Source organism: Scophthalmus maximus, chromosome 11, assembly GCF_022379125.1.
Source record: "Scophthalmus maximus strain ysfricsl-2021 chromosome 11, ASM2237912v1, whole genome shotgun sequence".
Classification (NCBI taxonomy): Eukaryota; Metazoa; Chordata; class Actinopteri; order Pleuronectiformes; family Scophthalmidae; genus Scophthalmus; species Scophthalmus maximus.
The window spans coordinates 6228023-6240423 of record NC_061525.1 but is presented as its reverse complement, the minus strand read 5'-3'; the positions used below and the strand labels follow the sequence as shown (position 1 = coordinate 6240423).

The 12401-nt window shown below is 44.1% G+C and overlaps 1 protein-coding gene across 1 annotated transcript; it reads left to right on the top strand.

Annotated features, from left to right (window-relative positions):
- The first annotated feature begins 1462 nt into the window (after window positions 1-1462).
- Window positions 1463-5560, top strand: LOC118299767 (claudin-3-like). Its single transcript, XM_035623758.2, has 2 exons — window positions 1463-2082; window positions 4362-5560. The coding sequence occupies exons 1-2, from the start codon at window positions 1584-1586 to the stop codon at window positions 4997-4999; spliced, it is 1137 nt and encodes a 378-aa protein (XP_035479651.2). The 5' UTR covers window positions 1463-1583; the 3' UTR covers window positions 5000-5560.
- The last annotated feature ends 6841 nt before the right edge of the window (window positions 5561-12401 follow it).

Genomic DNA, 12401 nt, shown 5'->3' with positions numbered 1-12401 from the left:
GTGCGCACACACACACACACACACACACACACACACACACACACACACACACAATTGTTTCAGCTTCCAAGACGTTAACCCCCACTCTCTCTGTGTGTCTGGAATCATCACTAGAAACATGTGTCAGTCCTGAAAGAAATACACACGGCATGTTGTTCATGCATTATCATTATTGAGTCATGCGCTGATAGGAAAATTGTTTACCAAGTCGAATTGATTCGATTTTGTTCTTCTAGTTAAAGTTATCAATTGTGTTATCTTGTTAACTTTAAGTCGAACAAACAGAATTCATTCGTATATGTTACTAATCTGAGTTGGGTTTTATTTTAAGTTGCTAAACAATTTCCTTTCATCAGTGTGTGTGTGTGTCCCCTTCCTCATGCAGATACTGCATATGTAGACAGGGTCCGTGTTGTTTGCGCTGCAGTTCCCACATGTGGTCTCCGTCTTTAACATCCCACGGGAGCGGGCGACAACATACTGTCAAGGCAGCTGCAAAAATGTGTTTTCAGCACCACATAGCAGAACACACCCTGACAATGTTACAACATATTTTTATCATCTCGTGCTTTCTAAATGGAATTATTTTCTGTTCTCAACAACTGAACAACCTCTTATTGGGAACGGCTTCTATCTCGCCAAAAAATACGTTTAAAGAATTACTGAAAACATTCAGGGCAACACCTCTCTCAAAGAAGATGTCTGAAATAACGTTTCTATAACTCCCCAACCGCTCACTGCAACATCTGGAGTCTCATCACCAGTATGTCTTATCCAGCATTTATGAACTCTTCAAAGTGAGGCACTGGTTTTAATCTCTGTTGATTGCACATTTTCTCCTACAAACTTTAAAAGAAAACATTTTAGTTCCTATCTTAAGCCGTTGAAATATGATGGTTTCGGTGAAGCATGAAGACCTAGTTTTATCAAATTCACTTGAAGGGTACAGAAAAGCTCACAGGACAGATTCAAATACACCCTCTAGATAATCAGAATATTCTCACAAAAACTCGATTTTCAGCACTTCACCATCATGGTCCTCCATTCCTCTTCCTCAGCTCCAGTGAATATAGTTCATACGAATAAAGTAGAATGAAAGCAAAATACCCTATGTGTACAACTTGACGTCTTGATAAAACAAATTATAAAAGTATTGGGCGTTAACATTCATTTGCTCATCTGTCAGAGACAGGTACAATGAGAAAGCTGCAGCAGTTGGTGTGGTGCCTTCCACTTTCAATCATTCATCCACAGATCTTTACTGGGTCTGTTATCCTTTAACTGCTCCAGACCTGAGATGCAGGCCTTCTGTTTACTCTCCCCTCACCCAAACAGGTGGGAGCGCTACCGGGGCCGAGGAAGTTGAATGATTAAGCTGAGGCCGTTCACATGCCAAGGCAGAGTTTTTTTGGCCGTTGAAACTAGGAGGGACCAGAGACGATTTGAACTCTTCCGGGGCCAATAGCCACGTAACTCCACCCTCTGCTGAAGGAGAAATGTGCTGTTTGAATGTGCCATCAGCTCCACAAGGCCCACTCACTCAATCAGCTTCCTTCTCGTGAGGACCCACACATAGTTCAGGCATGCCTTCATTGGGACTGGAGATACTTGGAGTGGCCCTGGCTGTCCTGGGATGGATTTCAGCCATCGTGTCCTGCGCCTTGCCCATGTGGAGGGTGTCTGCCTTCATCGGGGTGAACATAGTCACGGCTCAGACCACCTGGGAGGGCATTTGGATGAACTGCGTGGTCCAGAGCACCGGACAGATGCAGTGCAAAATCCACGACTCCATGTTGGCTCTCAGTGGCGACCTCCAGGCAGCCCGTGCCCTCACTATCATCTCCATCGTGTTGGGAATTTTGGGGGTCCTGGTGGCCATCATGGGGGCAAAGTGCACCAACTGTGTGGACGAGGAGACAGCTAAGGCTCGGGTGATGATAGCCGCTGGGGCGGCCTTCGTCCTGGCTTCTCTGACCCAGCTGATCCCCGTGTCGTGGTCTGCCCATACTATCATCATGGAGTTCTACAACCCCGTCATACCCGAGGCGCAGAAGAGGGAGATTGGCGCGGCTCTGTACCTGGGTTGGGCTGCAGCTGCATTTCTGCTCATTGGAGGGGCCATCCTCTGCTCCAGCTGCCCGCCTCAGCCTGACAAAAAGTACGGGCCCCCTTCGAAGATGATGTACTCGCAAACCAGGTCAATGGCTCCAAGTGGCTACAGGAGAGACTATGTTTAAACCAGCACCTGCTCTTTTCTCACACATTTGCCATCGAGGAAAAAACTGCTCAAGCACAAATGGAGAGGACGGTCATTTTCTAATAACTGATCCACATCTGTCTTCATGTCGAGATGGAGAGAAAAAACTGCTGATATTCATGTGCCGGTTTTGAAGAGAGCCTGCATCAAACGTGCCTTCCTTTGTTATTTCTTTGTGTGTCACGCTGTCACTGTTGGCAGCACTGAGGCTACCAAATATAAATGTATGTTAGTGATGTGGTGTGTCCTTTTCTTTTATCTTGTTTTGGCTTCAGATTTTATTGAGAAGTGTGTAATAAGGATTTTTTGTTACCTATACATGTTGTGAATCACTTCATCTGAAATGTTGATATGTTTGAGTTTTTTTCATTAAAGGCCTTGATTTTTCCTGAAGTTGTCTGTTTCATTATCCTTCAGTTTTTACGTTATACCTTTTTTGTTTTTGTATTATCTTTTGCTTTTAATTGTGAAGCACATTGAATCTATGCCTGCCACATGAAATGTGCTATATAAATAAACTGGACTTGACTCTAAGGATAAGACGCTAAAACATAAGGTGTATCAACGTTTATATATACTATTTAAATAATTATATCTGCAACTTTCGAATTCAGATTTAGTTTTGTCATCGTCATCAGTAATAAAAAAAAGTTGTTTTTACACCCTGAATTCTACAGGGACCTCAGAGATATACATACTGGGCCGTGGTAAATAATTCAATCAGCAGGTGATGGTAGATTGGTCAGCCATACATTCAGCTATACTTTTCATAAACAGTCTCACTGAATTTGGAGCACCACATTCATAAATACATCTTTACATCAGCAGGTGCAAACAAAAGTGTTTTTAACGTGCACCCTGCATACCGAGCCATTAGTCTGACAACTGGGAGTGTCTCTCATGGCATCGATTCGCCTGACCGTCTCCCATAGGTCTGTTGGGTCTATGATAACAAGAACCGCTGCTTTGTCAGCTTCCCCACACTCAACTGTCCGAGCTGCTCTCCCAGACAATGGAGCCGTTTCATGTCGGAGGGGGGAGACTGCACTGGGGGCATTGTCAACACTGGGCCGCAGAAGGCTAAAAGAGGTGGGGGCATTTGTAGGGAGATAGTCCCGGCCCCGAAGAATTCCAAGGGCGGTCTGCAGACAGGTAGAATCATTGGAGCCCATCAAACACATTATTGCTGTCAGCTGAAGCCCTCGCTGCTCCAAGTGATTATCGTACCTTGACTTCTTGGACTATATTCCTGTAAAGTTAAAAAACAAAAAGATGTTCCCTGATGTCTGGTCTAAGGAAATCTTTTCAAAACCTCTGTATGATCTCACTAACTACACCGCAGTCAATCTGAAAGAGAGGTTTGTTTTTTTCTGACACCCTGACACACTGGTATTTTGGATGGAGCAAAGGTTTTCACCACGCAGCAACGATAAGAAGGTTATGAGGCTGAGAAATGGAGGTCAGGCATTCTTCATTTATAAGTCATTTCAGAAAAGCAGCATCGCCGGGGCGGCAGAGAGACACCTGGGCTCATTCTGAGCTAATGATCCGAGTCACTCAAGACAGAGACAAGTTGTTCAGTGAATATGGTTTTCTGATAAAACTAATACACAAGCAAGAAAACAGTTTGTTAAAAAAAAAAAAGATAAACCGGTCACCTTTAAAGTGAGGGGCGTACAAATAAATGAGCTCATCATTACTGAATACAATTATCAACGCGCCTTAATCAACTGACGAATTGTTTCTTCGGTTATAACAACACATGTAAAAACCTGTGCCCTTTCAGCAGTGAAGGGCCTCTTTGTGGCCAGGCCCATTGGGAAGCCGGCCATGTAAGCTGATAGCAGAGACTTCGGAGAGTGTTCAGGTCCTTCCTCCCCTTCTGGTGATGTCAGCTCCTTCAAGGACTCCTCCCCTCCCGTCTGATCTGCCTTATATAGGATACTGGTGAAGTCGGAGGCAACAGATCGTCACACGACCTAATTGGTAGTTGGGTCTCTCGTTGACCATTCCCCTTTGCAGATTTAGTTTTTTTCTGTGATCTCCTCACAGGTGTGACACTCGCTCAGCAGCAGAAGAGGAAGACGCTGCAGTATGTCTATAGGGCTGGAGTTGATAGGCATCTCTCTATGCATTTTGGGATGGATTATCGCCATTGTGGGGTGCGCCCTCCCCATGTGGAGGGTGACGGCCTTCATCGGCAGCAACATCGTGACAGCTCAGATCATCTGGGAGGGCCTGTGGATGACCTGCGTGGTCCAGAGCACGGGCCAGATGCAGTGTAAGGTCTACGACTCCATGCTCGCCCTCTCCCAAGACCTCCAAGCTGCCCGCGCCCTCACCGTCATCTCCATCCTGCTGGCCATTCTGGCCGTGCTCATCGCCATCGCCGGGGCCAAGTGCACCAACTGCATTGATGACGAGGCCTCCAAGGCGAAGGTGATGATCATCTCCGGGGTCTTCTTCATCGTATCCGGGGTCATGCAGCTCATCCCTGTCTCCTGGACGGCCAACACCATAATCAGAGACTTCTACAACCCTTTACTCACTGACGCTCAGCGAAGGGAGCTGGGGGCCGCGCTGTACATCGGCTGGGCAGCCGCAGCCCTCCTGATCCTCGGTGGGGGACTCCTCTGCTGCTCCTGTCCGCCACGTGAGACCAGATACAACCCTTCAAGAATGGCTTACTCTGCCCAACGGTCCGCTGGTGGCCCGGGGTTAGAAAGGAAAGACTATGTATGAGTAAAGGTCAAAGAGGAAGAGACATTACTGAATCTGAAACCTGCGCTCCACAACAAACCGAGGGTGCACTGAGGAGAAGCGCTCGAGGAAACAAAGGGACTCCACGATGAAGGATGTGTGTGAATTTGCCTGTGATGTTAAGTATCTATGAATTAGGCTCTTTGTTTATCAGAGGCCGAAAAAGAATGCAAAGGACATAAAGAAGTGTAAAAAAATGTGCTCTGTTCTTTTTAACATCAACACACTAAATACTATCGTAATCGTACAATCAAGTATTTTTTACAGAGTCCTGGCTCCTTAATGTTTACGACTTTTTTTTTTTAATATAACAACCACCATTACTGCTTCATGTGTCACCTGCATAATAAAGCACTTCTGTGTACAAAATGGAAGAACTGCATGTGTTGAATGTGGTGAGGGTGGGGATGAGGACGTGGCAGTATCCACCGAGGCGGCGCAATAGCAGCCGGCTCCATCCACAACAATTATTGTCTATATACCACTGCTGTACGTGTATCTCACAAGTGTGTTTTTTTAAATAAACATGACTTTTTTTGTTCACATACTGCTTGTGTCTCATTTTATTACACCTCAAACGCAAACTACCTTCTGATGTGCTAATGCTGAGGATGGCTCCCCATTCAAGGTTTTGTAACACCACAGCATGAGTCAGTAGGGCGGTCCCCAAAAATGATGGGGCCAGGTGCCTCTGTAAGAGAACCCTGACATTCAACCCCGAGGGCTACGTTACCTCCACCTGGCAATTTAACCACACGCGCTGTGAACAATTAGCCACGGGATCGGTTGACAGGAAGAGGTGAGAAGTGTGAGCGTCATTCATGGCAGGTTATATGATTTGTTCGTCTGCTGGCTGAGTTTACATGATTCTTTCCGAACCTTGCCAATTATTTATACAGTTGCACACGTTGGTTTGTGGGAGCTGCCATGTTTCACCACACACTTCTGTTTTTGGCCGATTGAACAGGATGGAGAGGTCCCTTGCAACAGCACTTGGTTCGTCTGCCAGGGAGCAAGCCTATAAAGCTTATTCCCACTGGCAGATTCCTGGATGGATCCAACTTCCCTCCAGTCTTCCACTGTCCTGTTTTACATGCTGTTCCCGCAATCTTCCTTTTTTGAATGACGAGTGTGTGGTTATCTAGACTTCAGCATATTTAAAGGACCCATCAGCCAGAGTTAGAGTTAGATAGACACGGGGCCCGGAGTCGAGCCTTTCAGCCGTCGCTGAGAGAAACACGTGGGGTCACGCCTGGTGACGACAGCCACTTTAAAAATTCATGAACATCTCATAGTAAATATGGGAAACGGTGCCTTGATGCTATATCACATTACTGTGTCTCTTACTCCCATTTCAGTGTCTCTTCTCACAAAGGACACCTGCTTGACATCTGGTCACGATTACAGTAACTACAGATTAGAGCTCAATTCAATCGTCATGAGGTTTTTCGAGAAGTTTCCAATTTTTGATAGATACCCGTGACTTGGTGCGATGGTCCGGCATGAGCAGACAGAATGAATCAGTTGTATGGAATATCAGACTTCTGAGACATTTGCATACACACAAGGTTTCCCGGTTTAAGAAAGATGTTCTGAGACAGTATCACAAACAATGAAACATCTTTCAGTCTGTACTTTAAGACAAAACAAGTTCATTTCTAATTTGTGTTCAGGTGAAAGTCAGATAACTTGAAGCTTTAATACTTGTCATGATAAATTCAAAAAATTGCCTGCCTAAAACATCAAATGCATAGTTGCAGCAGCATTCTGGGAACTTCATTCAAATGATATACTTGATGATTAAAACAAACAAACCAAAAGAAAATCTTCACTCTCACTTCCTGAAACTATGTTTGGAAATTAAACAAATGAAAACACTGATCCCTGTTTTGCCACCTCCACTGCTGCTGTTTACAGTGGTTATGACATTTGTGATGGTATTGTTTTTTGTTGTTTTGAGTGACACAAGATTGATGTTTTTACATTTGACTAGAATCTCAAAAGATGTCAATCATTTGCCAACAAAGCCATGAAGCAAAACAGCCAGCACGTTGAAAAAACAAACAAACAAAGTTCCCGAGGTTATGATGAAACTTGAATCCCATCGAATACCTAAACCAGGGTGCCTGGGGTAAGAAGAGACCTTCTGCGAGTCTCTGGGGTCATGCTCTGCTGGCTCTGGCCAAACGGTGGTCACATGACCGATACTGGGGAATGTGAAGGGCAGAGAGGTTGCCTGGCACCTGAAGTCAGAAAGAGAAAGCCGCTGACCCCCCCCCCCCTGAAAATAACACAGACTCACTGTGTCTATTCAGTGGGAACGGAAACTCACTGAGGAGTTTCCATCTGTGACGGAGAAGAAAAAAAACCCGCCTTCACCTCTTTGCTTCTCTCTTCTTTCTCTCACTTTGTGTCCGTGACATTCTGATGTGATTAGGAGTTTTGCTCTTTATTTTCAGTCATAAATGTTATAAACATTAGAACGTCAATGTTAGTAAGGTTTGCTGGCTGTGAATCACCATTGATGGTTAACGCCCGCTACAAGACTGGGAGGCTGTCTGATCTTATATCAGCTGGTGTGACTGTCGACACGATGACGATGACAATGCGATACACAGACTGAGACAGTGTCCCGCACTGGTGTTGCCCTTATTCCATGGTGATCTGTAAAGCTGCCGTTTGTAATGTGATTATTAGATTCAATCACGTTGTACAGTCATTTTCTTTTCCCCCGTTTACTGTTGTCAATTTACTCCGACACATTCAATTCACCTTCATATTACCATTGTAGTTTATTCCCTATGTCTTGAGCTCATGGTTCACGGACCTTGTTGGCAAATGGAAATCTTAAATGCTGTAAAAATGGCCTCTTGCACTGTATTGAAGTAATGCAACGCAATGCGTTAAGTGAACTGTGTATTTTACAATTCAAAGATGACAATTAAAGGCATGACATGCATGATATCTATCTATTAACTAGTGTTTTTATTTCACTTCATTTAGGACCAATAACACTGAAGAAATTCAAAGTTGTTTTTCTATAATTTCAAGATGTACAATATCATAGGTTGGAGAGCACATTCAGGACCGAGCAGCTGCACAGGATGAAGGTGTACGCTCCATTAAATCTCTAAAGTGATCCTAACACTGCAGTTAGTCGTTACCAAAATGCTTTGAGAAAGTTAACAGAGGATGGCCGTCCAGGGAGGGATGAGCCACGGGTCTACTAAGGTCAGGTTGTACTGGCAAAATACGTGTGTGTGTGTGTGTGTGTGTGTGTTTATTAGCTCATCGTTGAGGCAGATTTATGTGCACATGTACCTGCTGATAAATCCGAATCCCTCCCTTCACATTCCTGCGGTGTGTCTGTCCGGCTGAGCACAGATAAGAAACACTCACTCTCATCACTGCTCTGAGTTTCGTTGTAGAATTAATAAGGCTAAAGCCGGTGTAAAAGGAGTAATGGCGAAAACCTGATGAGAGAAGAGAATAGGTGAACGTATTAGGCTGCCGGTTCAAAAGGCGCCCGTACCCCAACACATTTGGTGAATTGGGCGTGGGAGCAGCCCGGAGAAGTTCACTGAAGCACTTGAAATGAACTGCATCTTGGACTGTTACATTAGAAGACGGAATAGTGCAAACATGAGACACTGAGATGGAGGCCAATCACAACGCTACTTCTACAAGGCGGTCTTCTTTTCGGATTCTCTTCCTAATTTTATAAATGACTGCGTAAAAAGAGCAGAGTGCGTAAAAAGAACCACCTTTTACAATTTGGGCACGTGGAGACACGTCTGTCCAAAGAAACAGAGACAAATATCCTGCTGCCCTCGTGTGGCCTTACTGTAAACCTGCAAGAAGGGCCTTCAGTTGCAGCAGTGCAATGGAAAGAATTGTACACTGGTTGTTATCGGATGATATAATATAATACGCAGCTATTCCTGTTCAGTGACTCACAAGACTAAACTTCTGGTTACTTTGGTTTTTCTGTTTTACTCTCATTCCCATTCAAAAATGTGCCCCATTATCTTTCATAAGCGTAGAGTCATGGTTACAAATGCTCTGTGATAATAAGTCTGGATCTTGAGCAGTAATAAGAAACCTACATGATGTTAGAAGTATAAGCATTTTGGTTTATACTTTTTTAGAAGTTTAAGACTGATATTGTTGTGTACATTGTCATCATAACCTTCTTATACAGTAGAACGATTTCAAAATCTAATCTTATAATTTTTTGGAACCGCAGAGCTCGTCATCCGTATCATTGTCCCCGGCAAGAGAGTCACTTGTAGTGAGATCGGACCGTCTGAGGAGGAGGGGAAAGGCTGTGTTTCTCAAAGAGGGTCAATATTTACACTAATGAATAAAAATCATTGATATCATATTCCGTTTCTGCCAATAGATCCCAAAAGCCTTTCACTGGACCGTCAAGTCATGCGGTTTGAATTGTCGTGGAGCTTAGCGTCAGCAGTAAGATGTAAAAATGAGGAGGGATGAATGTCTGGGGCTGATCATAATGGAAAAGCATCAAAGTCATTTTTCCAAAGTTGCTGAATAATGTCTGTGTGTCTTTGTCGCAGTTCCTGTTAGCACAGGACAATGTATTTGGTAGAATAACTAACTGACGCAGAACGCTGGTAACACATACACTGAGTACACACTGCACTGTATCGGTCTGTGGCATGAAATTGGGACACACCCGGAGAGTCCACAAAATAGTCTTTTCTCATCAGTCTCATGTTTTCACGCGAAAAGGGTGTGACGGACTCGTGTGTACACTGAAATCATCGGAGAGAGAGAGCCAGTTGTTTTTCTTTTTTTCCTTTTCCTTTTCCCGGGGTGAAGATGCTGCAGCAGACGAGTCCTCTCAGCCTCGGGATGATCCAAGTGGAAGGTTGGACTCCACCACGAGCAGCTTGCATCGCCTCCTGTCTCCATGGGCCTATGCTTTATGAAGATAGTAGAGATAGAAGACGAGATCGAGGGAGTCACTAATTACTGTATGGTCTTCTGTTGTGTTTGTCAATGCAGCGATCTTTCACACACTCTAAGTCACCATTTGAAAAAGAACCTTCCGGGACACACAATGTGAAACAGTCCGAGCGGTGACAGATTGTCACACTGCTGTGACTGCAGCGCAGATACAAACATGCTGTCTGCTGCTGATGTGTGAGAGTCCTGTTGGCCCAGGATCCCAGTTCCCTGTCTGTTGAGAGAAACTCACAGGTTATCTAGACGTATGTGAGAAACGATTTTCACTTTTCCTTTCCTTTGAGGATAATGTGATAGAAGATATGTCGACAGGAGAAGTGGGGTTGTGTGATTCACTGCTCCTAGGATTAAGAAGATATGCTACACATATCGACTCCCATTATGAGCAGTGGAGCACTTTGATGGACTGCTTAGAGGGGTTTGTTTTTTTTCAATTGCCAACATGCATTAGTGCAAACTGAAGTTACTTGGTCAAAACTCTTCACAGTCAGCGAAGCAGAACCAAACTGTGAATCATTTTCCATTGTGCTTTCACACAAAATGCATTCAATGACCACATTCTCCACAATCCATGAACTCGTCTCTCAATCAATACTCCACCAACTGTAAAACACTGTATATATGCAGCACATTTTTCAAATACTAACACCCCGTTTTCAAAACTGTCAAAAACACAATGATGGAAAGTTTCCGTGCATTTCTGCATCTGTTGAAATGTATAGAATACCTTGCAGAATAATTACAGGAAAATAAAATAATAATCACTCTGAACATCGCTGATTTCAAATTCAGATGAGTCTACAAATGAGTTTTTAGTCTCATGACCACACCGCGAACGGGGGACGAAGGGCTTCAGAAGGATTTAGTTTGGAATCGTCGTGGAAGAAAGGTTGGTGACGAGTGTCAGAGAGAGAGACAGAGGGAGGATGTGTGGAGGACAAAGACTGGTGATGTTGACGGGAACAAATGCAATTCAATTACTGTAAATGTTCAACTCGTTTTTATGTGTATAGTCCAAATCACAACATACATTGTCTCGAGGCACTGAACATAATGAGGTCGAGACCTTACACTATTACAAAGAAATGAGCAACCGTGGAGAGAAAAACAAAACCTCTTACTCTCGAGCAGAACCGGACCCTCACAGTACTGTACAGTATGAATGATTATACTATACATATTGTTGTTGGGGTTTTTTGTAATAATTTGAACCTTTTATTTTGCAGTAAATTACTATATGCAAGGATATAGTAAGAATTATTCATATATTCATTCCTTTTACATATATATTGGTACAGTCAATAAAGTAAAATGTGTTTTTTTTCTTATTCTATGATAAAATACTGCTTGATGTGAAAAATCATTCAAAATTCAAAGGTCAAAGTTCATAATTTAGGCGTTGCTTAGTGTTTTGTAAGTCAGTGTGTTGTTTGCTTTTTGAGTGAGAGATGTTGTGTTCTGGTCGGAGGAGTTTATTTTGAGACATGTACTGTAAGGTTCGTGGTGAGTCGAGTGAGTTCTGGAGGAGAGATTAAATTGTTTGGCCCAGAGGCATGTTGGTAGTGCAGACTGTATGAAGAGTTTATGGAAAAGTGTCTCCAGTACAGAACGATGTTGAAAAAAACTGTAACGTCCACTCTGTTGTGACTGGTTTCCATTTGTTTAAGGAGTTTGAAGTTTTTATTGTGAGAGTTGATATTTCAAGATGATAATGGCTCTTAGTTCAGCATAAACATGATCCAGGTTAGATCCTATGAAGCAGCCAGTCCCAGGTCCAGCCACAACACACACAACCTCAAAGAACAGACACACACAAGCATGTGGCGTAATGACACTTGCTATTAGTTCACTAAATATTACCTACTAAATACAGCAAACATCAATTACGTTTTTATAATAATGGTCAATCACTTCTAGCTAAAAATGCTGAGAGAGAGAGAGGGAGAGAGAGAGAGAGAGGGAGAGAGGGAGAGAGAGAGAGAGAGAGAGAGAGAGGGAGAGAGGGAGAGAGAGAGAGAGAGAGAGAGAGAGAGAGAGAGAGGGAGGGAGGGAGAGAGAGAGAGAGAGAGAGAGAGAGAGAGAGAGAGAGGGAGGGAGGGAGGGAGAGAGAGAGAGGGAGAGGGAGGGAGGGAGAGAGGGAGAGAGAGAGAGAGAGAGAGAGAGAGAGAGAGAGAGAGAGAGGGAGAGAGAGAGAGAGAGAGAGGGAGAGAGGGAGAGAGAGAGAGAGAGAGAGAGAGAGAGGGAGGGAGGGAGAGAGAGAGAGGGAGAGGGAGGGAGGGAGAGAGGGAGAGAGAGAGAGAGAGAGAGAGAGAGAGAGAGAGAGAGAGGGAGAGAGAGAGAGAGAGAGAGGGAGAGAGAGAGAGAGAGGGAGAGAGAGAGAGAGAGAGGGAGA

Excerpts from the sequence above, each read along its gene's own strand:
- LOC118299767 (XM_035623758.2), top strand. The coding sequence starts at position 1,584 with ATGCCTTCATTGGGACTGGAGATACTTGGAGTGGCCCTGGCTGTCCTG. Across the intron at positions 2,083-4,361 it reads TGGCGCGGCTCTGTACCTGG|GGCTGGAGTTGATAGGCATC; the intron begins GTTGGGCTGCAG and ends GTATGTCTATAG.